Genomic DNA, 27695 nt, shown 5'->3' on the forward strand with positions numbered 1-27695 from the left:
GATGAGGTTATATAAGATCATGTCCAGAAAACTGGGCTGGGCTTTCTATAAAACCAAGGGCTCAATGCCAATAAAACCCATCTCCTTAACACTCACATTCTCCCAGTGATCCTAGAGGGTGCACACTTTCAGAAGAATTAACGAACAATGCAAAGAGTGACAAAAAGATGCAGGGTAGGCATAAGATGGTCATGGGGTTACTAATGTAACCCACGTGGGAGATGCAACCTAGAACAATTACTGAAGGCACATATTAACAGAAAGGGAAGGAGGAGAATCGGCCACATGGTGACAGTAAAATACATACAAATGGAAAGACTAAGGGAGAACTGGCACCCTCAAGATGGTACAACAGCAGCAGACAGACCTTCACTGAGCTGGATGAAAAAAACAGGGGAAAACCACATAAGATGAGAAGGTGAAAATGAATTCACTTGGAGGAAATACAAACACTGATCACACCCTGGATCCATAGCACCCACACAGGAAATGTTGGTTCCATCACATCCCCTTTGGTTTGGACCCTACCTTGGCTCCCCTCCTCACCCTGTGTTCTTTGGACTGCCCTTCAGGCAAGCTTCCCTCTGTGGGACAGTGATGGAGGTGGCCTGAAGGACAGCTATAGTCAGGCTGAGGTTCTGTCATAACCATGGGTCTTAATAAATACTTGTGCATTAGAGGGAATCAATTTCCTGCGGACTTCTAAATTCTTTCTGTGACTCCCTATAATCTGGTTGATGGGCATTAGATAACTTTCTCTCATAGGAGATCATAGCATGAAAAGGTCAGTTTTTAGTAGCCCAGCATCCAATGAGGTTAACCCTTAGAATTCAAAGACCTTTCTGTAGCTGGATGTACTAGCTATAGCAACGACGTGAGACCCTGGAATTGAACATGGATGGAGCAGAGAATGGTAAACTGAACCAAGTGCTGTGTTTTTACCCAGTACATGCAAGTATCAACCAAGATAAGAGGAGGAAGGAGAGAAGGGACCTGGGGAGAAGCCTCTTTCATCCCTTACAAATGTGAGGAATTTTTACACAGAATCATCCTGGATATTTCTGATCTAATAAAACTTGATCTCAATTTTCAGCTCAGCATTCACAAGGCCATCATCTGGGCTCAGGGCAGTCTCTAAACAGGCTCTGGACATTTTGGGGGCCTGGACTCAAAATACGTGGGGACCTTAAGAGTTTAGGGCAGAGGGTACTCAGTCACAGTTAGGGATATGGGAATAGTGAGAGAAAAAACTATGGGAAAATAGGGAAAGGAAGAAGGGTGCATGTGGAGTTAGGGATGTTCTGTGGAGGAGGGAGACAGCTAATGTTTTACAAATCATAAAATTTTAAATGTAAGATCTTGGACTTTATTTTTGCAAAGATTTTTTAAGTGCCTATTTAAATTGGGGGGTAGGGAACCTCTCCCACATGGCTATCATGGGAAAAATATTTTCCCTGAGAAATCTCTTGTTAGTTCCTTCAGCTTCATCCCTCCCTAGGCCCAGGCCCCTTCCATAGTGCTCTCTCACTGTGCAGGACTATATTTACATCTTCAATTAAGTGCAAGCCCTAGCATCAGAAACCTAGAAACCACAAAGTAGCTTTGTCTCTTTAATTTTCCATAAGGCATGTACTACCACATTTTTCAATGGTAAAAATGGCCCCCTCATTCTCCTTTGTTCAATGTAGGCACCTAGGTTTGCAGTGAGGAAGAAAGTGAGGACCACAAAGAGTTCCCAAGTAAAACCAATAAAGAGAGAAAAGCCCTTTCTCTTTCTCTCAGTTCACACAACTGGCCTTGAAACAGGCCAGGCAAGAGATAAGGTATCATCCAGAGTGACTAGGTGGGCAGGGGACAAAGCCAGAGGCTGAAATGCTGGTTACCCTGGTGAAATATACATCTCTCCCATCCCCAGCACCTCTCTCCTTTAGCTTGCCAACCAATTTCCCACTTCCCTCCACCCCTTATCAAACAATGACAACTTTTCAGTAGTCGGACAAGCCCTTCCCAACATCAGTCCAGAACAGAACAGTCCATTCGTTCTCTTTAAATCATGTGGTGGCTCTGTACATAAGTGGATAGGTAGGTAGACAGAGACAGGGAGAAAGTAAGATCTTCATCGGGGTGCACTGGAGGGAAACAAACTTTGATCACAGCCGCTGCCGATATCTCATGATGGCCCAGGCTGCTGCCATGGCAACAACAAACAATGGCACCAGCACCATGGCAACCGGGATGCCACTTGGTTCCCCTTCCCCTCGATGACCCAAGGGCCCATTCTGCACCTGCACCTGGAAGAGAAAAAAGAATACTGATTTTTCATTAGCCAGTGTTTCAGAGACACTACCACCCAACAAAGACATGGCCGTGAAGCCTAGGCACCATCAGGCAAAGGCAGGAGGGAAGGTTAGTAACTGTTCAGTGTTATTTATGCTATCAACCTCAGAGAGAGAGACAGGGCAGGGTTTAGTTGGGAAGGCTCTCCATTGTCTTTGCTGAATGCTGAAGGTGCTTGAGTCCCTCACAGGGTAACTTGTAAGGTGCTCAGAGAGCTTGAGGCTCTGGGACAGTGATCATTCTGAAAGGCTCCTTGGAGCAGAGGGGAGAAGTAGCGGACTTATTCTCTTGCACACAGTGCTGATGTGAGAAACTGGTCGAATTCCAAGTGGCTCTCTCCTTAGGAATCAAGATCATGGCCTAAACTTCTCTTCCCCTAATTCTCAATTCTAGATGCATGAAAGGGAAAAAAAATCCATAAAACAGACAAATCCTAAGCATTCCTCTCCTAAATGGTGGTTATAGGTACTTTCTCCTGTAGCTGAGTGACCCTTTATATACATATAAAGACCCATATACTAGATATATGTCTAGCAAAAGAGATGAAGCATTAGATATCCTAGTAGCAGTTATCATTGTCCTCCAAGTCTTTGTCAAGGAGTCTAGTGCCTGGCTTATAGACTTCCTCTCCTCTCTCTTATACTAGAGGATTTTGATATACCTGTTATTGTCCCTCAAACACTAGAACATCCCAATTCCTCAACTCCCATGACCTCACCTTTCCATCTCAACAACACAGAGGGCTGGTCACACCCTTGATCTCCCCTGCCCCCCCCCCAGTCTTCCATTTCAATTGATCAATACCTCCAAAGTCCCTGTATGAAATCATAATCTCCTATTTATTATTTCCCATCTCCCTATTCTGTATTCCTCCTAAACCTATTCTTCATCTTCATTGGGAATTCCAAACCCTCCACCCCTCAAAAATCTTCCAAGCCATAAAACACTGCTCCAACCTCACTTTCCTCCTTTCCTATTGTTGATTCTATAGTTAATAAATTCAACTCTATATATCCTCTACTCTTAAATCCCTTGCCCCCAGTCTTCTATGAATTTTCAAATGCCCATCTTGGATTGGTCTCCCACCTACCTCGTCCATTCTTTCTTACAAAACTGGAAGAAATTATGTTAACTAAGCCAACCTGGTCCAAAACAAATTTATGTCATCTCAAATGGGCTTTCACAAGACAATCCTTTTACTCCTTCCCTAGCTGAGTCTTTATCCTACTCTCCACAAAGGTTAATTCAAACCTCTTCTCAAATTTTCTTTTCTTTCTCAAACCTTTCTCAAATACGGCCATCGCTTTTTGCTATCCTCTCTGCCAAGGACGTTGCCTCATATCTTACTGAGAAAATAGAGACTCCTCTGTATCCCCAGTCCCCTTGAAAACATCTCTCATCCCCTTCTCCTCTAGTCTCACCTTCTCCTTGCCAAGGTCAATCCCTCTATGTATCCCATTCTCTCCTGTCTCCTCCAGCACACTGCCCCCACAATCATCTCCTCTCTCTTTCTAACCTCTATCTCTTGCTATCTACTGGTTCCCTCCCAGAGGCCTAAAAACTAGGCCATGTTTCTCCCATCCTGAGAAAACCATCACTGGACCCAATCATCCCCTCGAGCGATCATCCTATCTCTCTCTTCCCTTTCTCAGAAAAATTCCTAGAAAAAGATGACTCCATCCAGAGCCCCTACTTCTCTTCTCACTCACTTCATATTTAATAATCAAGCATTTACTAAGCTCTTAGTATAAGCCAGGCACCGTGCTAGGATAGAGTGCTGAAGTGAAGAAGATCTGAGTTCAGACACTCTTTCAGACACTTCCTGGCTCTGTGACCCTAGGCAAATCACTTAATCTCTCTCATCCTCAGTGTTCTCATCTATAAAATGAGGAGGTAGGACTTAACTTAGGCACAGTTAGGTGGTGGATAAAATACCAGGCCTGGAGTCAGGAAAACTCCTCTTCCTAAGTTCAAATCTGACCTCAGACACTCGCTAGCTGTGTGACCCTGGGTAAGTCACTTAACCCTGTTGGCCTCAGTTTCCTCATCTGTAAAATGAGCTAGAGAATGAAACGCAAACCACTCCAGTGTCTTTTCCAAGAAGACCCCAAATGGGGTCACAAAGAGTCAGACATGAATGAAAACAACTGAACAACACTAAAAAAGACCTCAAAGGTCCCTCCTAGTTCTAAATTGATGATTCTAAATTATCAGCTCTTGGCAAAATGGCTTCTAACTTCATTACTCAACTGAAATTACTCTCACCAAAGTCACCAATTATCTTTGAACCACCAAATATGATGGCTTTCAGGAGTTGTTCTCCATGGCTCCATGTTGGGAGAGGCTTTATATGTGGCTGAATCCAAACAGCCAGAGCTTCCGTACCAAATGGCACATCAAACATAATCACAGATTACAGACTGCACATCGGGGAATTTAAATTCCTGGTGGGCACATCAAAAACCCTCCTCCTTGCACTGCCAGCAATGACGCATAGAAGGTAACAGGAAAAGGAAAGGTTGAGACTAAGTCCATGGAATTCGAGTGCTTCTTCAAAAAGCCTGCTGAATGAAGACTGGCTCCAAACACACAAATGGAGGGGATGCCCACCCTATGTTGCACTTTGAGCGACACGGCATAACCAGCATTTCGGAAGAGGTCCACAGCATCCTGATGCAGCAAATTCTTCAGGTCTTGACCGTTCACCTGCCAAGAAGAGTAAGGAAGAAGAATAAAAGAATTAGAAGCAAAGCTCCAATATATCTACATGCTGGGGATATGACGGGTCTTGAAAATGCAAAATCCTAAACTACTAATTATATGGCTAACTCACAAATTGGACTGGAAGGAGGACGAGAAATGAGCACAGAGTGAAGGGTGCTTAGACTTGTCAAGTCACTCCTCCACTCAAATATTTTCAGTGGCTCCCTACTACATCCTGAGTAGAGATTGAACTCATTTTTTCATGCATTCATGGCCTCTATGATCTGGCACTGCCTCATCTTTTCAGCCTTACTTAACTTTGCAGTCTGTTATTCCCCTTCTTACACTCTATGCTCCTGTCACACTGGACTATACTCTAATGTTTCATGGGTCCTCCTGCCTCCATGCTTGCGCCTACACTGTTCCCAATGCCTATTGTGCCTTCCTCTCTCCCTCTTCTCCTGCAGAATTCCTACCCAAATCAAATGCCAGCTCCTTCATAATGCTTTTCCTGATCCACTTTGTCGATCAAGTTCTTTCTCCTTGGAGCTCACGTAGCACTCAGTTTTACACCTCTCCAGTGATGCTGTGTACTGTAGTTATGTGCTGGTGTTTTATCCCATGACTATCAAGATGTGGTGTGCTACAGTAGAAAGGCCACTACCAGTGCTACCAGTGATACCAATACAAAGCATAGATACCAAGATAGTGGGAAAGGTCTCACAGACACAAAATATTTAGAGTAGTACCTTTTGTAGTGGCTAATAATCAGAAGCAAAGTGTGTGCCCAACAAGTACAAAATGGCTGAACAAATTGTGATATGTGACTGTAATGTAACATTACTGTGCTGTAAAAAATGACAAATATGAAGAATTTGGAGAAACTTGGGAAGACTTATAGGAAATGATGCAAACCAAAGTAAGCAGAATAATTTACATGACAGTCACAATAATCTAAGGGAAAACAACAATAAAACACTTTAGAACTCTGATCAATGCAGTATTCCATAGTAATGTCAGAGGACTTAATGGTAAAGCATGACTCCTGCTTCTCAGTTGAGAGGCGATGGACTATATGTGCCAAATGAGACAAACATTTTCGGCCATGGCCGATGTGTGGATTTGCTTTGTCCAACTATATTTACTTGTTACGAGGGAGGGCAGGGAGGAAGGTAATGTTTGGGAAGTAATAGTGATGGAAAAGAACATTGAAAAGATGTTAAAAAAAAATGTTAAAAAGAACACTTTTTAAAAGGTGCAAGGAAAAAGCACACTGGACCAGGAGGAGTGAGGATGCCCAGTTTATAAACGCAGTTATGCCACTAACTAGCTATCTGACCTTGGGCAATACATTTTACCTCTCTGGTGTTAGGTTTCTTCATCTCTTCTTAGGTTGTCCTAAGCTAGGAATCTGGGGACCCGGAGTCTCCAGCTACCAGGAAGTCTTTGAACATGGATGGGAAAAATACTAAATCTTTGTTTTCACTCATCTCTGATACTTAGCATTTCCTACAATTATTGAAAAACATTATTCTGAGAAGTGTTCATAGTCTTCACCAGACTGCCAAAGGGGCTTATGATACAAAGAAAGATCAACAACTCCTGGAACAAATGGTCTCTAAGATCTTTCCAATTCTATGACTTTACCTCTCATCCCATTTATGTCCCTCTTTCTACCCACAATGCTATCTCTGGTCCTAAGCTACATCTATTTCTCCTTTGAAACTCTCCTCTTCTATAAAGCCTTTCCAGGCAACCAATACAGTCACTGCATTCACGGGTTCTTGCCACTTCTTTCAACTTTCCACACACTTTTAGCATTTTGAACAAAATCCAAAGTGCTTATTAGCCCGGCACCTAAGGGCTGATCCTTAACTCCTCCCACTCACCTTCTACCCTGTCCCACCCCCTACCCCAAGCACATCTGGCTCTAATCCAGTATTATCTTATACAACTTTCCTTCACATACTCTAACCTCTCAGCAAATGGAGTACTGACCGTCCCCTGAACACATCTAACACTTTTTCATCTGTCTTTATGTATATCATTCCCTGTATTTGGAATGTTCTTCCCTCTCAATCTATACCTATTGACAATCCACCTGTTTTTCAAGGCTCAGCTCAAATGTCACCTTCTCCATAGTCTTCCTTAATCCTCCTGGATAGAAATAACTTCTCTCTCCATGCTCATTATATGATCACAGATTAAGAGCTGGATTAAGGCCATCTAGTTCAACTCCATTATTTTATATACAAGAAAAGATTAAGTAACCTACCTAGAGTCACACAATTACCTAGTAAGTGGTGGAACCAGGATTGGAAACCAGGTCCTCTTAACTCCAGATCCAGCACAATGTCTACTGGACAGGCCACTTCTCATGCTCTTATAATTTGTGTCATCTTTATTGGTGTCCCTGTTTATTACCACCTCTAATATTTATAGGTTCTTTAAATGCAGGGACCATGTCTTCATTATTCCCATATCTCCCACTAGGAAGTACTATAAACTGCACAAAACAGACACTTGGTAAACTTGGGAAGAATGACTTTTACATATTCACAATGTTTACACTTTGAATGCAAACACTGTAATGTTTACATTAAAGAAATGTTAAATTAAAGAAATGTTTATAATGTAAACATTCTTCTACGCCCAAAGGGCTACAACACGGTACATATTCTTTGATCCAGCAATACCCCTACTAGGTCTGTATCCCAAAGAGATCATAAAGAATGGAAAAGGATCTACATGTACAAAAATATTTATAGCAGCTCTTTCTGTGGTGGCCAAGAACTGGAAATTGAGAGGATGCCCATCAATTAGGGAATGGCAGAACAAGTTGTGGTATATGAACGTAATGGAATACCACTGTTCTATAAGAAATGATGAGCAGGCAGATTTCAGAAAAACTTGGAAAGACTTACATAAAGCTTTTAAGCAGCCCTCGGGCCACTCGCAGCACACCAAAGGATTTTGAGCAGCCTGTGAAAAATGATCTACATTTTTCGGGGCCATCCAAAATCCTTGGCATGCCACAAGCAGCCCATGGTCTGCAGATTGTGCAGACCTGACTGCACGTGAACTGATGCTGAGTGAAGTGAGCAGAGGCCAGAGAACACGGTACACAGTAACAGCACCATTGTGCAATGATCAATTATGATAGACTTAGCTCTTCTCAGCAATACAATGATCCAAGATAATTCTAAAAGATTTGTCATGGAAAATGCTATCCATATCCAGAGAAAGAACTACGGAGTCTGAATGCAGATCAAAGCCTTGCAATAATAACCCTTCACAAATCCAAAGCCTACTTTTTGGCAGTCTCGGTTCTGAAACAATTTATTAGTGCTATTCTTTAAAAACATTGCTGTAAGGAATGTTTACATTGTGGGTTTTTTTGCACTTAGTTTTTTTTCCAATTACATGTAAAGATAATTTTCAACATTCATTTTTGTAAGATTTTGAGTTCCAAATTTTTCACCGTCCCTTTCTTCTCTTTCCCCTCCCCAAGACAGTAAGCAATCTGATATAGGTTATACAAGTACAATCATATTAAACATATTTCCACATTAGTCATGTTGTGAAAGAAGAATCAGAATAAAAGGGAAAACCACAAGAGAAAGAAAACAAAGAAACAAAAAAAAAGTGAAAATAGTAGGCTTTGATCTGCATTCAGACTGCATTCAGTAGAGAGATTTCACAAGCTTCCTTAGTGACCTATTCCAATGTTACATAACTAAAAGACAGCAAGAGGGCATAATGAACAGATTCCTAGACTTGAAGTCAAGAAGACCTGAATGCTGCCTCTGACATTTACTAGCTGGTTGACCAGGGGCAAATCACCTAACTTTCCCGGGTCTCAATTTTCTAATATGTAAAATGGAAATTATAATACTGTAGGATCTTCCTTACCAGGTTGTTGTGAGTCTCAAATGAGATAACGTACATACAGTTCTTTAAACACTTTAACCTGCCACAGAAATGTCAGTTACTGTTATCATCATTTTTGTTGTTGTTAAGAGTCCCAAATTCTTTCTTATGGCTTGTTTTTTAAACAAAGCACTCTTTTCTCTACCGGTAAAAACTCATTTATGCTTAGAGTTGTTAAAACACAACAAGGCTTTAATCTTCTTAAAAGAATTAAACATGATCTGGAAAGCTCACAAGAGCTTTCCCCATTAAAAAGGGTCTTTTCTTCAGGATGGGGGTGGAGGGTGGGGTGAGGAGGCAGTCACTGAATAATAACAATTTTTACAATAGTCATTGTTTTGGCCTCAGACACTTGACACTTACTAGCTGTGTGACCCTGGGCAAGTCACTTAACCCCAACTGCCTCACCAAAAAGCAAAAAATAAAATAAAATAGTCATTGTTATTTGTGAACTGATTCAACCAATCTGGAGGGCAATTTGAAACTATGCCCCAAGGACTACAAAACTGTGCATACCCTTTGACCGAGCAATACCACTTCTAGGTCTGTATCCCAAAGAGATCATAAAAAAGGGAAAAGGACATATTTGTATGAAAATATTTATAGCAGCTCTTTTTGTGGTAGCAAAGAACTGGAAATTGAAGGAATGCCCATCACTTGGGGGATGGCTGAACAAGCTGTGGTATATGAATGTAATGGAAACTATTGTGCTAAAAGAAATGATGAGCAGGCAGATTTCAGAAAAACCTGGAAAGACTTATATGAACTGATGCAGAGTGAAGTGAGCAGAAGTTGGAGAACACAGTACATAGTAACAGCAACACTGTGTGATGATCAACTATGACAGACTTAGCTCTTCTCAGTAATACAATGATCCAAGATAATTCCAAAAGACTCATGATGGAAAATGCTATCCACATCCAGAGAAAGAACTATGGAGTCTGAATGCAGATCAAAGTCTATTTTCACTCTTTTTGTTTTTTGTTCTCTCTCTCTCTCCCTTTTGTTCTGATTCTTCTTTCACAACATGACTCATATGGAAATGTTTAACATGATTGCACATGTATAACCTACATCAGATTGCTTGCTGTCTTAGGGGGGAAGGGGAGGGAGGGAGAAAAATTTGGAACTCAAAATCTTATTAAAAAATAAATGTTGAAAACTATCTTTACATTTAATTGGAAAAAATAAAATGCTATTTACAAAAAAAAAGTAAATCAATAAAAAAATGATTAAAAAAATAAGAAAATATTCATTATTCTAGGAGATAAGGGAGAACCATCATGTTGCCACTTAACTTTAGTATATGGAACTATGATAAGAGGTAGATATTGCTTAGGAAAAATGAAAGAGGTAAAAGTCTAGCCCACAGGATGTCAGGAGATCACTTCAAGATATCTTATTGGAGAGGCAGCTAGGTGGTGAAATGGATAGAGCACCGGCACTGGAGTCAGGAGGACCTGAATTCAAATATGGCCTCAAATACTTGACCCTTACTAGCTGTGTGACCCTGGGCAAGTCACTTAACTCTACTGCCTAGCAAAAAAAAAAAGATATCTTATTGGAAGTCCATAACTGTATGCCAAGGATTAAAAGTATTAGAAGCTCCAAAACACATAGCAAACAAACCCCCACAAAACAGCAAAATCTATTGGAGTGAAAAAGGCAGAGCTCATCAAAATAAGGAAGTAACTGAACAGAAAAGAGGGAAGCCCAAAAGGATTGAAAACAAACCACTAAATTTGGCAACCAGATGACTGGGAACTTTCCAGAAGGCAGTTTCAGTTGAATGATGAGGTTAGATTGCCAAGAGTTTAGAATCAAAGGCAAGGAAAGGAAATGGAGGCACTGATGTGTAAATGGCTTTGTCAAAGAGTTTTGCCAGGAAGGGAAGGAGATAGAGGATGACAGGTAGTAAGGATAGTGCTAGAATAGCAAGGATCAAGTGAGAGTTTTTTAAGGATAGGGGAGACATGGGGGTGTTTGTAGGTAGCAAGAAAGGAGCCAACTGATTCAGAGAGGTTATAAGTTGGTGAAAGAATAGGGATGACAAAAAGGGCCACGTGCTAGAGAAGATGGAATGGGATCACTAAGGGAACAGAACCATAAATGGGTTTACCTTGGCAAAAGGGCCACCCCTTCTTGTGAGATGGGGTAAAAGAAGAGTAAGTGGGAGGAAGACACCTGAGTGATGTGAGATGAGAAGGGGAGGAGGAGCTCTCAGCAAATGGCCTCCATTTTTCCAGTGAAGCATGAACCAAGGTCCTCAGCTGACAGGGGATGCCATGGGAGGAGGGGATGCCATGAGAAGCTGAAGGGGGGATGAAAGGTTTGAAAAAGGTACTCTGGTGAGTAGAACAGGCAACTGAGTAGGAAGGTGTACAAGACCTGAACTGCTGCAGAGGGGCCCAGATGGATTATATAGCAAATGTGTAATGGACCCAGGAAGCAAGGACGGTTTCGTGATTTTATCCAGCTTTGCTCAGCAGTTTGTGAACAGTAGCAAAGAAAGCAGAAAATGGGAGTGATCCAAGTTTGGGTTTGACAAGGCATGACTGACAAAAAGACAAGGGAATAAGGGACTCGAGTATAGAGGATAGGATAACATTGAAGTGATTCACTAAGGGGTCCATCACCATCAGAAAGGGAGGAGAGCAAAGTCAGTGCAATAGTGATGGCTTGGGAAAGAACTGAGGACTACAGGGATTGGAAAATGAAGAACAGGGTTAGGAGTTATAATGCATAAGGAAAGATGGAATGATAAAGGAAATTTCAGAATTCACTAACAAGGAAGTAGAACACTTGTGAGTGATGGTAAGACCATGCGTATGACCATTTCTAGGTAGAGCTGAGGTGGAATGAAGGAATAGATCATGAGAACTGAGCAGACCGAGGAACTAAAAAATTGGAGTGCTTGAAGGCATATCAATATGTATGTTGATATACTCTAGCTATGACAGTAGGATTTTGGGTGAAATGACTGTGAGTCAGGCTCCAAAGTCAGGCACTTTGGAGTGCTTGAAGGCATATCAATATGTATGTTGATATCCTCTAGCTATGAGAGTAGGATTGTGGATGAAATGACTGCGAGTCAGGCTCTAAATAGCCTAACTTGATGCCTGGCACCTAGCAAGCACTTAACAAATATTGTTAGCTGATTGACTGTACAAAACTTCTACTCAGGCAACCTACTAACATACTTCCTTGAAAGAACATTGCAATGTCATCTCTTATTTATAGACTTTCTCCAAGAAGCTCCTAGAAACACCCAACATTTGTATCTCTAAATTTCCTCTCATGAAATAAAGTGTAGCCCTTCAAGGTTTCAAGGGATTATCCAGAGGTTAAACACTGGGTCACTGGGATGGGGGTGGGGGTGGTAGAGAGAAATAAGGACACTGGTGTACTGAAGTCCAGCATACAAAGAGCTGCCTTGGTCAAAGTCCCAAAGCTAAATAAGCTTCCGTCCCTAGAGACACAGTCAATCAAAAGACAAGCTGAAGCATCAGCCTCTTCAAAAAGACATTTAATACCTGCCAAGACAAAGCCAGAAATTATATGAACGCAATTACAAAACACTTTTCACACAAATAAAGTCAGATCTAAATAACTGGAAAAATATCAGTTGCTCATGGGTAGGCCGAAATAATATAATAAAAATGACAATTCTACCTAAGCTAATTTATATATTCAGTACCATACCAATCAAATTACCAAAAAATTATTTTATAGAGCTAGAAAAAAATAATAAAATTCATCTGGAAGAACAAAAGGTCCATAATACCAAGGGAATTAATGAAAAGAAATGCAAGGCAAGGTGGCCTAGCCATACCAGATCTTAAATTGTATTACAAAGCAGCAATCATCAAAACTACTTGATACTGGCTAAGAAATAGAGTAGTGGATCAGTGGAATAGGTTAGGTACACAAGACACAGCAGTCAAGACCATAGTAATCTATTGTTTGATAAACCCAAAGACCCCAGCTTCTGGGATAAGAACTCACTATTTGACAAAAACTACTGAGAAAACTGGAAAAGAGTGTGGCAGAAACTAGGCATAGACCAACATCTGACACCATATATCAAGATAAAGTCAAAATGGATACATGACTTAGATATAAAGGCTGATACTATAAGCAAACTGGAAGAACAAGGAATAGTTTACCTGTCAGATTTTTGGAGAACAGAAGAATTTATGACCAAACATGAGATAGAGAACATTACGAAATGTAAAATGGGTAATTTTGATTACATTAAATTAAAAAGTTTTTGCACAAAGAAAGCCAATGCAACCAAGACTAGAAGGGAAGCAGAAAGCTTCCCTTTTTACAGCCAGTGTCTCTGATAAAGGCTTCATTTCTAAAATACATAGAAAACTGAGTCAAATTTATAAGACTACAAGTCATTCCCCAATTGATAAATGGTCAAAGGATATGAACAGGCAGTTTTCAGATGAAGAAATTAAAGCTATCTATAGTCAAATAAAAAATGCTCTAATCACTATTGATCAGAGAAATGAAAATCAAAACAACTCTAAGGTACCACATCACACCTATCAGATTGGCTAACGTGACAAAACAGGAAAATGATAAATGTTGAAGATGTGGGAAAATTGGAACACTAAAGCATTGATGGTAAAGTTGTGAAATGATCCAACCACTCTGGAGATCAGTTTGGAACTATGCCCAAAGGACTACAAAACTGTGAATACCCTTTGACCCAGCAATACCATTTCTAAGGCTGTATCCCAAAAAGATCATAAAAATGGGAAAAGGAACCATACATACAAAAATATTGATAGCAGCTCTTTTTGTGGTGGCAAAGAATTGGAAATTGAGGGGATGCCCATCAGTTGGAGAATGGCTGAACAAACTGTGGTATATGAATGTAATGGAATACTATTGTGCTATAAGAAATGATGAGCAGGTGGACTTCAGAAAAACCTGGAAAGACTTATATGAACTGATACACAGTGAAATGAGCAGAACCAGAACACTGTACACAGTAACAGCCATACTATGTAATGACTAACTTTGATAGACTTACCTCTTCTTAGCAATGCAAAGATCTAAAACAACTCCAAAAGACTCATGATGGAAAAGGCTATCCACATCCAGAAAAAAACTATGGAGCCTGAACGCAGATCAAAGCATATTATTTGCTTTCTCTTTTTTTTCTTGTTTCTTCTTTCTTGTGATTCCTCCTATTGGTTCTAATTCCTCTTTACAACATGACTAATGTGAAAGTAGGTTTAATATGAATATATATGCAGAGCCTATATCAAATTGCATGCTGTCTTGGGGTGTGGGGCGGAGAGGGATGGGGAGAAAATATGGAACTTAAAATCTTATGGAAATGAATGGTGAAAACTAAAAATAAATAAATTAAAAAACAAAACAAAACAAAAAGATATTCAATGTCAGGTCAGTCAACTTTGATTATCAAACTCAGCCTCAGTTCCGGAAAGAGGCAAAGATGGAGTCCCTCTCTTTGCCCTTCTTTAGTATCAATTGGAAGGTACTAGAGTCTTTGTGGGATGGCTGGGAAAAAAGGAAGGGAGATGGTGCCAGACCTGTAATTTCATGGGTGTAGGAAATACTTGGTGCCACACCTCTCTCCACTAATGCAAACAGGCAACATTTCTGTAACTTACAGTGAAAGATTTGCCTGGGACACCGAGAGGAAAAGTGTCTTGCCCACAGTCACTCAATTAGCACTTGTCAGAGCCAGAATATGAACTCAGACCTTCCTGTCTCCAAGGGTGAACCTCTATCTACTACATCAGACTGCCTCTTGGAATCTTGATACATATTAATCACTAATGAAATGAGATATCAAGAATGATTGAAAAGAAAAAGAGAGAACTACAACAAAAACCAAGAAACCATTGGATTGCAGCCAAGGCAAAATTCTCAACATCTTGGACATCTTTGTGGAGTTCTCTGTATTTATTAGGTCTTTCATACTACTTCCAATCTGTGGCTTCCCCATTCCAGCCTCTTGTAGGGATTGTTTTTAGTTCTCCAAGACTTTGCCCTATTGCTTCTCCTACAGAGAAGAGAGGTAGCACTGGGTCAGTCATTTAGCCTCCGCAAGTTCTTTGTCTGTAAAATGAAGGAGTTGGTCTAGATGAACTCTGAGTTCCCTTCCACTTCCAGACCTCTGATCTTGTGAACTGAAGGCTCGTGTCATTAAAGGCCTTTCCTATTATCCATTCCAAATTCCTCTTCAGTCCATTTCAGGTCTTTAGATCTACCTTTGTTGTTTAGTCAATTAGTCATGTCCAACTCCATTTGGGGTCTTCTTGGCAAAGAAACGCAAGTGGTTTGCCATTTCCTCCTTCAGCTCATTTTACAGATGAAGAAACTGAGGCAATTGGGGTTGAGTGACTTGCCCAGGGTCACATAGCTAGTAAGTGTCTGAGGCCAGATTTGAACTCAGATCCTCCTGACTCCAGAGACAGCATTCCATTCACTGCATCACTTAGCTGCCCTTAGGACTACTTTACTAACATCCTTACTATGTCCACTTTTCTTTTCAGATAGGTGTATACTGATAGTTATCTATCCTGAGCATAGCCTGAAAACAAAGCAAAAGAAAATGTGAAAACTATTTTCTCCAGTCCTCTCTATACATATGTTTGTATATGTAAGTGTGTATACACACAGATACACATGCACACATATATACATACACATACACATACACATATATTTGTATACACGTATATCAGAGGAATGACCATGACTAGCCTAAAGGGCCAATGTTTTCTGTTTTGTTTTCAGTAGTTATGGAAATTCACACTTACTGACAGTCTGATTCCTTTAAGCCCCATTATTAACTTTTTCAGGACCCATGCTAACTACACAATTCTTACCAACGATTCTACATATCCTATTTTTGCATTTCATGGTATCATAGTTGGGGTCCTACCTAAGCACCTGAGAACAGGTTCTGCAACTGAAAAAGTAACATTAACTCCAAAAGCTACAGAGAAAGGGCCTCAGGTAAGACACAAATCCAATGATAAGGGGGCAACCACCAAAATAGGATCAAAGTATTGGGATCTCAACTACTAAAAGGGAAGCAGTTTCAGAGTGAAAAAACCCTGTAGTATGAGGCTAGAGTCCTGGATTCTTTGCCATTTTGACTGAAACTCTTTTATCTACTCTCCCTTCCTACATCTTGCTTATTAGCTGTGTGACCACTAGCAAATCACTTAACTTCTTTGCCCCAGATAATGGGGTCAATAATACTTTACTAAAAAAAAAAAAAAAAGACCCCCACCTTACTTGTTTAAAGACAAGGATTAGGGGCAGCTAGGTGGTGCAGTGGATACAGCACCAGCCCTGAAGTCAGGAGGACCTGAGTTCAAATCCGGCCTCAGACCAAACACTTGACACTTACTAGCTGTGTGACCCTGGGCAAGTCACTTAACCCCAACTGCCTAACCAAAATAATAATAATAATAATAATAATAATAATAAAGACAAGGGTTTAACTAGATAATATCAAGGACTCTTAAGGTCAGTTCTATGTGTTTCCAGCAGAAAGAATCCTTCCAAAGAAAGGGATAGGGTGTAAGGCTTAGGAGACAGAGGACTATGAAGAAGGTGAAAACCAGTTCTCACCGAGAGGATCTTATCACCCTCCTGGAGCCGCCCATCCTGGGCTGCAGCCCCATCCTCTTTGATTCGGCTGACGTAGATGCCAGTGTCATTGGATACATATTGTTGATCTGTCCCTCCAACGATGTTGAAGCCCAGCCCTGAGAAAATCACAAGGGAATGGAGGGGAGAAGGGGGGTGGAGAGAGAGGGGATTGAAAGAGATAGGAAGAGAGAGACAGCAGGACACAGAGAGAGAGAAATGAGAATGTCAAACAACATAGACGTAGACTAGGCAAACAGATGAAGTGGGGTTGGGATGGTATTCCCATAAAATCAAGCCGATGGCTCCCAGAGTTATCTACCTGGACCAGGCCAGGAATAAAATGTGTTCAGATGGATTGGCCAGAGGTTTCAGGAAAAGATCCCTGGTTCCTTTACGCAAATTGAACCAAGAATTAGCGCTAATTTCTGCAGGACTGAAGACCTGCTCTCCATTTCTGATGACTCTGGCAACATCAAGGAAATAGCCCAAAGTCTTCACCCATTATGTTTTTTACAGTGGTAAATGAAGTGAGCAGAAGCAGGAGAGCAACTTATACTACAAAATAAAAATGATAAAAATGAACAATTTTGAGAATTTTCGTAAATGGATGAAGAAAGAAATGAACAGAACAATTCATACAATAACAACACTGTAAACAAACAATTTTGAAAGCTGTAAGAACTATGAGCAATACAATGACCATTCATGATTCTAGAGGACCAATGATAAACATGGCACCTATGACAGAGGAGTGATAGATCTGGGGAAGAATGAGACACGTATTTATTTTTACAGACATTGGGGGTAATTTGTTTTGCCTGACTATTCGTATTTATTATAAAAATGTTTTTTTTTCCTTCTTTTTTTCCACAGAGGTTTGGGAAATAAAACAGATTTCTGCTCATTTGAAAAAAAAATAGAAAGGTGGAGATGCTACAAAGGTGAAATGTTGCGAATATTTTCAGATGATTTCACTATATTAGTTCTACTTAATTATTTTACATTTTTATGAGACTTCTCACAAAGTGGGAATAATCTATAAAGGTATATAATACAAAAACAAAAAACATAATTAAAACTAAAAGTGAAAAAAATTGTTCAATGGGGTAGAAAAAAAGTCCTTCTAGCCCATTACTAAGCAAATGTTTGACTGGTTAGGGTTCAACATAGCTAGGTGATCCTGGACTTTCCCTCCCTCCCCTATACACACACATGCCTTTTTTACCCTATAACTATATAATCAAAGCATCTCTAGAAGAACAACATGTCAATCAATTGTCCTTAGACGTTTCTGAGTTCCTTACCAAACACCCTGCCGGGCCACTACTTCTTCATCAGGATGTAAGTTTATCCTGTTTTCTGCATTTGTATCCTCAGAGTTCAGCACAGTGGCTAACATGTAATAAGCACTTCATAAATGCTTTTTCATTCATCCATTCATTATTGACTACCAAGAGAAGCTCAGTGTCCTCACTTTGGCTAACAGGGAAGGCTCTTTATAATGTGGCACCACCTTTTCAGCCTTATCTCACGCAGGTTTGAATAGTCAAAACTCATGATGCTTCATACACTTCCCACATCACCATCCCATCTCCATGCCATCCAGGAGTGATGTTTAGGCCATCTTTTATCCTGGAAATGCCCTCTTTACCATATTCACCTATTGGAATTCTACCCAACTTTAAGGCCCAGTCCAAATGCCTCAAGCTTTTCCCAATACCCTGGCCCAGTCCCAGGCAGTAGTAATCCTTTCTTCTTCAGACCCTACCTAGCCCTTGGTTTATACCTCTTTTATGTAATTACCAAATACTGTTCTGTATCCTAGTTGTATGTGTGTGTGTGTGTGTGTGTGTGTGTAGGGCAGAGACTCTGTCTTTATGTAATCCTTGGATCTATCCCCTGCATTTAATATGGTGCGCTACGCACAGAAGGTACTTAATGTTTACTAAAATGCCCCTTCGGAAACCCTCCCCTTGTCAGATTTCTTTTGGTGGGGGGAGACAACCCTACTCAAACTCTTCTGTCCTTGCCTATACCGATGATTCTCAAAGGATCAGCTGCAGCCCACTGGTAACCTATAAATGTCACAGAAAAACATAAAGTTATAATTGGAAGGGACCTTAGAAATCATTCCCTCTACTTCTGTAGATGAAAAAAGCAAGGCCTGGGAGAAGAAAGTAGTAAAGGTAGAGAGAACCCCACCAGGAAAGGCAGAGTGAGCAAACAGACCAGAAGTTAACCAGAAGGCTTGAGTAGGGGGATTGCAAGCCAGCACCACCTCTATTAATTGGGTTCTTGAAGCCAAGCCCCACCCCTGACCTGTGTCCCTCAATATTATGCTGCAGGGCATCAGGGCCCAGCTACGCACACCTCAAGCACTGACAGCCACAGAAGGAGATAAGGTTAATTCAGCATCCTCCCCATCACCACCTACAATGTCTACTGACCAGCTACCACAAGGCAGAGGAACCCAGGAGCCCTAGGAGTGGCAGCATCCCACAGACCACCTGTCCTGCTTCTAGTCTAGCCATCATCCAGGGAAACAACTCCTGTGGAGAAGGGGCCAGCCATCTCCACCAACTACCAATTGCCACTCACAGGGTGGGGAATACGGGAGCACAGGTACAGTAGTGCTCTGGTCTAGCTCATGGTAGAGCTGTGAACTGGACCAGTCCTTCTAGAAAGCAATTTAGAACCATACCCCAGAAGTTAGTAAACTATCCATACCCTTTAACCCAGTGATACTACTTGTAGGTATATACTCCAAAATGATCAAAGAAAAAGGAATATATACCCATATATACAAAACTATTTACTTTTTGTTGCAGTAAGAATTTAGAAATAAAGTGGCTAGTCATCATTTGGGGAATGGCTGAATAAATTATAGTATATGACTGCAATGGAATATTACTGTACAGGAAAAAATGCCAGAAGAGACAGATTCAAAGAAACCTAAAGACCTGCATAAATGAACAGGTACACAGCGAAGTGAGCAGGAACCATGAGAACAACTCATACAATGACTACAACACTATAAAGAAAAAGAATTTCGAAAGATTTAAGAACTCTTACTACTATGATTACCAACCACAATTCCTAAAGACTGATGGTAAAAGTGTGCTTCCCACTTCATGACAAAGAGGTGACACATCTAAGGTGTAGAATGAAATATATGTTTACAGACATGGGCAATGGGTGGCTTTGTTTTGTAAGACTATGCTTATTTGTTGTAACGGAAAGGCTTGTTTTTTAGGGGGAAGGGAGAAGAATTGGGGGAATAAGAGGGACTAGTGCTGCTGATATAAAAAAATTTCAATGAAACATTTTTAAATGAACGAAAGAGAACAGAAGGAACTCAGGCAGACATGGTTTAAGCAGGACAGTTTTGGAATTAATTTGCATTTATTGTATACTTTTTTCCATGCAAAAGTTTATTTATTCTAAAATAAGAAACATGTAAATAACAGTAGAATTAGGGAGTAGAAATCCAGGAACCAATTCTGCCACAGCCCCACCCAGTCAGTGCCAGTCCCAGGGTTTGCTTCTCAGTTGGACATGCGGACCTAGGGGATCAGATACGTGTAGAAAACCAGTGGGAAGGGTGAAGCCCCACAATGAGGGAGGGAAGGAGGGTAAGGAGGAGTGAGGACGTCAGCTGCTAACTCTTGGTCAGGCCTAACAAACAAAGAGTGTGTGGGTGGGTAGGTGGGGATGGAGGAGAGGTGAGGCGACAGAGATCTCGTGCTGTCTTTCACAGGTGCTCAACGGATCGTGTACTTGTCCCACTTTTTCTCTGGGTCATAGGGCTCCCAGCGGCTGGCTGGGAAAATATGCTTGTTCTTCTCATACCAGCTCCTCAGCACCACCTTTCCTGCATGTGACTCATCCTTCTCTACTGTGGCATCACTGAGCAGCCGAACATCATCATGGACATCAAAGTTAAAGAGTGGGCCGCTCTTCCCTCTGGCTTTGGTGACGATGAAGTCATAGAAGCTGTGATGATGAGGTATAATCAGATCCTCCTTGATGTACATGAGCTGCTCCACCCCTGCTGACCTCAGCTCACTGAAGTCTTTCCGCAGGATCTCCAGGGCCTTCTGCAGGAACTGCTGCATCGTGTTCCCCTTCTTCATCTTTACGGTCCTCCGGTGCCCAGAGCCATCCCAGTAACTAAAGGTGATTTCAATTTCTTCACTCTTGATCTTCTCCTGCTTGGCCTCCCATTCCTGCCGAAGCTCCTCTCGGAGCCTATTTTCCTCCTCCTCTCGGTCACGGTCAGGAAGAAAGCTTGTGTCCACATCTGGGTTCTTTCCCAATTTTCTCTTCTTTGAAGGGATTTCTCCTCCATTCAGACTGCTAACTCTCTGAAGGTAGGAACCACGCCTGTTCCTGTCTACACTGCTTTCCCCCTCTAGGTCTTCCTCATCCCTATCTTCCTCTTCCTCCTCGGGCTCCTCTTCCTCATCCAAGGTGAAAGACAAGCTAGAGATCTTGCGCTTCTCTTCCTTCTTGCGTTCTTTTTCTCGAAGTTTCTCGAGCTTTAGTTGAAGTTCTTTGGATTGCTCCTTTTTAGCCAGCTGCTTTTCCCGCTCCTTCACCAGCGCTTCCTGCTTGGCCTTCATGTCATTCAGGGTTACAAGACCCACCGTGCTGGACTTGAGCTCAGCCTCTACTGCGTCATAATGAGCTGAGAATTTCTTGTCAATGTTTGACTTCATGATGTTCTCCTCGGTGATCCGCTGCTTCATCTGCTCCATTTGCTCCCGCTGCTTCTCCCGCTTCTTCATGAGATGCATGGCGCGGCCCGCCTCACTGGCAGCACCCTTGTACTGAGCCATGGCAGTTGCAGAAGGTGGCACCCTGGGCCAGGCGACTGAGGAAGAACTTATTATATACTTTCAAAAAACAAGAGATACAGATCAGAGATTCACAGTTTCATATACGATCCTCCTTTTTCGATTCTTCTATATGTAAATGTTCATGTCTGTTGATAGTTGTCAAGTTCTAGATAACAAAAAGTTAAAATTAAAACCCTGAAAAAAAAATCTCTACCCAGATTAGTCCACAAGGGCACCTTGTTAACTATATGGCTAATGAAGGGGGAAAAAAAAGACAAAACTGTCCCAGAAGAATGACCTTTAAAAGAATTCCTAAAAATATGAATGCTAACTGGACGTCAGAACTGGGTTCTAGTTCCAGCTCTGCCACTAACTTAATGTATGACTTTAAGGATGTCACTTCAATTCTGAGGGTCTGTTTCTTCATTTGTAAAGTGAGGTTGGACTGGATGATCTTTAAAATTCTCTGATTTAAAATGTTCCTCAAATTCCTTTTTCTGCCTCATTTCCTTTCTTTCCCAACCCCTTGAGCTTCCAACACCAACCTTTCATTAAGTTTATGTGTTTGGAACAATATGGTTTGCAACATTACTTGCAGAAGGGAAAACCTCTTGTAGGGTTTCCTAAATTACCAGGATATCTACAGTTGTGGTGACCAGTGAAGTCCATGTGCCAAGGGGCTCTTTATGGTACATAACCCGAGGGACTTGAAGACCTTTCTTGTAACAAAGGCTATACTTCATCCAAGTTCAGATCTCAGGTTTTCCATTCAATAGCTGCTTTGCCTTAGGCAAGACACAATCTCTCTGAACTTCAGTTCCCTATCTATAAAATGAGGGGGTTGGATGTTATGATTTCTATGAATATGCCCAGCAGAGATCCTCATGCCAAACAACATCCTGTACGGTCTTTGACCTGCCTCCAACTGGCAAACAGGCTCTCCTCCCCCATCACAGAGCTAAAGGTTTGCCCCTGTTAAACCACAGCTTTCTCATCACACCCCTAACAACTGGAATTGGGTATCACACCTCTCAGAAGCTATGTCTACGATGAATCAGCACCACCCTAGGAAGGCAGAAGACACTGGTCCAGTGGTTTTTGGGAACTAGACTCCAGCAAGACTTATTGGACAAAGACTGCTTTTGGACCGTTCTCATTGACCCTCTCCAAACCTTACTTAATCCATTTCTGCCACAGAGTTACCCAAGTCTTGAGGTCCCAATCCCCTCAGAGAGTGCCATACACTCTGGGGAAATGACCCAGAAATGAACCTTTCTTTGGGTTGGTCTCCTTTCTCTGAGGATGATTTAGACAACTCCTTTCCACAAACAGACTGGGGACCAGGGATGGTATTGTTGGAAAGTACCTGGCTCTAATCATCTGAGGGAGGTCTCTGTATAACTATTATGAACCAATAAGCATTTATTGTGTGTCTACTGTGTGCCAGAAGCTTATAACAAAAAAGACAAAATAAGTCCTAGACTTCAAGAAGCTTACAATCTAACGTAGGAGATAGCATGCAAACAATTATGTACAAACAAGATGTGTTCAGGATAAATTGTAGAAAATTAACAGAGGGAAGACACTAGTTTTAGGAGGAATAAGGAAAAACCTTTCACTTAAAGTGGGATTTTGGCTGGGACTTGAACAAAGCCAGGAGGTAAAGACAAAGAAAGAGAGAATTCCAGAAATGGAAGACAGCCAATGAAAATGAACAAAACAAAACAAAACAAAAAAAAAAGGATCCTGGCTGACTCAGTAGCAACCCTGAATCCTTAGATGACAGTAAGAGTTCCTATCCAGACCTTATGGGAAAAGGGGGCAGCCTCTCAGCAAAGGGCTCTAAATGGACAAAGATTTGGTATTACCGCTCCCCCCCCCAAAATATATGAAGCTCCCAGGAATGAGGAGGTCCTGGCTGGTGGACATGGGAACACGGAGAGGATGCAGGTATATGATGAGTCTTGACATAGACCGTGGCCCAAGGACAGGCTGCATTCCAGAAATTAATAGGTTAACTATACCTGCCTGCAGTATTCCCTGGCTCTCCTAGGCTAGACCTTTCAAAAAAGGAAATGAAGTTAATCTGGCATGACCTTGATGAAGCCACTGCTATTGATTCTGTTTTTGTGATCAGCTCCCCTATAGATCTACTTACTATCCTGGTGACTACAAATGAAAACAACTCTCCATAGCCATGACTCCCTTATGTGTTTTCTCTCCTTACTGGAATGTGAGCTTGTTGAGGAAGGAATCATCTCATTTTTGTATTTGGATACTCAGCATTTAATCACAGTGCTTGGCACATAGTAAGTGCTTAATGGATTAGTTTTCATTTATCAACAATTCCTTTACTGTTCATGCAGTGAGTGGATAGAGTGTTGGGCCTGAATCAGAAAGACCAGAGTTCAAATCTGGCTTCCAACACTAACTAGCTGTGTGACCCTGGGCAAGTCACTGAACTTCTGTCTGCCTCAGTTTCCTCAACTGTAAAATGGGGACAATAGCATCTACCTCCCAGAGTTATTGTGAGGATCAAATGAGGTAATATTTGTAAAGTTCTTAGCACAGTACCTGGCACGAAACAGGTGCTATATAAATGCTTATTCTCTCATCCTCTCCTCTCCAAAGTGAATCTGGATCCCCTGAGCCCTACTTTAGTGTTCTTGCCTACTCTAGTGTTCTTGCAAGTTGACTCACTTAATTCTGTCTCCCATAGCTCCACTATTCATCTACCCACATATCCTGAATACCATGCTTTCCCTACATAGGATTCAATGATAAGAGGGAAGAAAAATTCTAAAAGGAAAAACAAAAACAAAGGAATTCTTTGAACAATAGATATACCAAATGTAAAGTTGGAAAAACTTTAGGAGCCCATATATTGTGCTATACTAGAGGACTAAATGGATTAAATCCCCACAAGTAATCAGCTAGGAATTATTCACTAATGGACAGGAGACTTGGTGTAATACAGAAGGAAAAGTTTCTCACACACTGTCTACTCTCATCTTTGACTTAATCTGCCTCATTCCATACACATACACACCCCTCAGATTACTCACTTCCCCCCCTGCATCCATTGGGAACCGATTCAGGAAAAGAGCACAAACAAACGGGAGTCAGGAGCCCTGATTTTTTTGTCTCATCTATGCCAATAACTTGCTGTGTGACCTTGAGCTAGTCACATTTCTCTGGACCTCAACTTCCTTACCTCTAAAACAAACAAATTGGATGAGATGATATTTAGGTCCCTTTTCCAGCTCAAAAATTAATATTAGTTTGTGACATCTGGCTCAAGATCAGGCTGGAATAGACTCCAGGTCACTGCTGATAATCGTAGTTACCTGTAAAATTAACTTCGAACTTTCAGCAAAGCCTCTGAGGCAAATGGTGCTAACCCTCTATCATTACCCAACCCAGGTCCCTTTTAGTTTCTCTCTTACAAATCCAATTCCACCCCTTCCTTCTACCTTTTCCTCTCTTATTATTCTTTTTCCTTGCCTATGCTTATTCCCTTTGCCTAGGCTTTCTGGTGTCATTTGCTTAGCCACTCCATGGGCACTGATGGCTAAAAAGTCTGTAAATTCACTCTAAACATCCATTCCCATCCTCCTAGAACAACAGTATCCAAAGCAGAGGCTGGGTCCTGACTTCAAAAACTATGGGATCAATTAATCAGAGGGGTTGATCACATTCCACACTCCTCCCAGAGTAAATTATGAGGCTTATTTCCAACACAATCGCATCTACCGCTACCCCAACACACTCCTATCTGCCCCCTCACTCTCCTCCAACTTCCCCAATTCTGAGTCCAGCACAGGTCCCTCTGGAAGTTATCATCTAACCACCCAGTACCCATAGCAGCAAGTATTTAGGTGCTACTGGAAAGTTCTCACCATCACCCCACCCCACCAGTCTACCTATCCCCTGTCCCGAAGATCATTTCATGGCCTGGGCAGGCATTGCTGGAGAAGGACAACGCCATCCTTTCAAGTTACCTCGGTGTCATGTTCCAATCTTCACTCTCCCTCACTCTACATAACTTATCAGTTGATAAGTCTTGTCATTTCTTCCTCTACATTTCTCTTAATGAAACTACCAGCTTAGTTCAAGCACTCTTCACCTCCAGACTGGATTATTGAAATAATTTCCTAGTTGATCTCTCCCCACTGAGTCTATCTTCCACACAGTTGCCCAATAATTTTCCTCAACTCACTAAGTTCCAGCGGCTCCCTAATGACTCTGGGACTATATGTTATTTCGTCTTTATCTTGCCCTTTAAAAATTTATATTTTTATGCAAGTTTGATAATGTACATAATTTTTAGTACAGCAGTACATGCATATAATTTATAAATAAACATACACATATTGGCAGTGTATGCATAATTTTTTTTTCTATGGATAGCAGTCTGTAATCCAAAAAGTCTAGAGACCACTGTCCTAGAGAATCAATATCTTAATTTTTTTTTTCCTGAAAGGGATGTCCAAGCCAAAAAGACTAGACTCCTGTCTTGAAGAACCAATATCTTAATTTTTTTTTTCTGGAAGGGGTATGCAATTAAAAAAAAAAAATCTAGAGATCACTGTCCTAAAGAACCAATCCCTTCAGGATAAGGGGAACATACAACTCTCAACCTCAACTGTAAGTTCAAGAGACAGGTGTGAGACCTTGCTTGCTTTCTAATTAAAATTTCTAATTAAAAATATCAAACTCTACTATTTGGAGATGCAAACAAGTAGGAAACAGCATCTTAAATAAAGGCATAAGAGTCCAGATGTACTGTATGCAAAGCAATGTAGGGACAGGCACTAGCCACCCCCAAATTTCCTCTTTGTCCCTGTCACTGGGATACTACTCAGAAGAGATGCTGGCTAAGCTGCTGACTGAGAATGGGGCTGGCTATTCCATGAGGTCTATTTTCAGCGGTTTCAATCCACACCCTGGACTACACAGGTTCAAGTGACTGCTCCAGCCCCATACTAGTGCCCCTCAAAAGAAGCGGGAGTGTAGGGTGAGGCTGTGTGTGAAGGACTGTAATACCAGGCAGGTGGTGTTGCTGAAAAAGCCCCAGTCCAGGGCTCGGAGGCAGCCAGGTCGGAGTCCAGCCCCTCCGCTTAATGAGCTAGTGACCTTGGGCAGATCACCTCCCGGGCAAGCGGCTTCCTCATCTGGCCTGGGTGATCTGTGAAAGAGCCCTTATCCACTGCCAACCTTATCAAGAGCTGGGCCGATCCACTGATTGATCCAGTAGCTCTACTGACTGTCAATTAGGAGTAGGACTCTTTAAAAAAAAAAAAAACAAAAGAATTTCTACAAGGGGACAAATGAATTTTCATGTTAGATTCCAAAGAATCTCGGTAACGGAGATTTTTAAAAATAAAAAAACGCTCTGGAAGAAAAGGGCCCAAGCGATAGGGGGCGGGGGTGGGGAGGGAGGGCGAGGCGGCCCAGGGGCGTTACACAGGGAGCAGCCCCCCACCTTTAATCCTCTCTCTCCAGGGAGTAGCTGTGACGGGCGGGCGGGTCGGCCTCGCCAGGCTGCGGCCAGCAGAGGCCAGGGGCTCCTCCACCAAGGGCGGACACAAGGCTACCAGCAGATCCACCTCCACGAGGGGAAAGGGAAGGAGTTCCCCTGACGGAGGCCCCCGGCCCGGCGAGGAACAGGCAGGGGGTGCGGGGTCGGGCGGGGGGGGACCCCCCGCGGCGTGGCGGGGAGCATGAGGCTGCACCGCCCCTCCCCCCCACCCCCCATCCCAGCTTCCGCCAAGTACCTGAGGGTCCCCTGAAAAGGTTGATCTCTTCTTCCGTGACCAGATAATCCACTCTTCCGTTCATGCTTTACCCAGGGCCCAGGGTTTTCCACCCCCCGACCGGATTCACCCCCCCGTCGTGTCCACAGTACTGAAGGTGAAAAAAAAAAAGGCCCGCTGCAGCAGCAGCACTTTCAGTTTCATCAGCCGCCCCACACAGGAAGGGGAGGAAGGGAAGCGCGGGGAATTCTGGGGAATGTAGTTCCCGGGCTCGTCCTCCTCCTCCTCCTCCTAGACATTGCACTGTGGTCGGTTTGTTTGGGCGGATTTTGTTTAAGTGAGGGAGAGGATGCACCAGGTGCTAACAGCACCCTTTCTATTTCTGGGACCCTATATACTTATGGCTCATTTGGTCCTCACAATAACACTGGGGGATTTTGTAGGAGGGGAAACTGAGGCACAGCCCGTTAGTAACAAC

At 42.0% G+C, this 27695-nt stretch overlaps 1 protein-coding gene and 1 pseudogene across 1 annotated transcript; both read right to left on the reverse strand.

Annotated features, from left to right (window-relative positions):
- Nucleotides 1–914: 914 nt before the first annotated feature.
- Nucleotides 915–27328, reverse strand: LOC114030003 (synaptojanin-2-binding protein). The gene is made up of 4 exons (XM_027844661.1): nucleotides 27239–27328; nucleotides 16603–16739; nucleotides 4948–5043; nucleotides 915–2291 (listed from the first exon to the last, which is right to left on the reverse strand). The coding sequence occupies exons 1-4, from the start codon at nucleotides 27300–27302 to the stop codon at nucleotides 2151–2153; spliced, it is 438 nt and encodes a 145-aa protein (XP_027700462.1). The 5' UTR covers nucleotides 27303–27328; the 3' UTR covers nucleotides 915–2150.
- Nucleotides 19993–27326, reverse strand: LOC114030002 (annotated as a pseudogene).
- Nucleotides 27329–27695: the final 367 nt, after the last annotated feature.

Source organism: Vombatus ursinus, unplaced genomic scaffold (genome assembly GCF_900497805.2).
Source record: "Vombatus ursinus unplaced genomic scaffold, bare-nosed wombat genome assembly UNPS02014945.1, whole genome shotgun sequence".
Taxonomy (NCBI): domain Eukaryota; kingdom Metazoa; phylum Chordata; class Mammalia; order Diprotodontia; family Vombatidae; genus Vombatus; species Vombatus ursinus.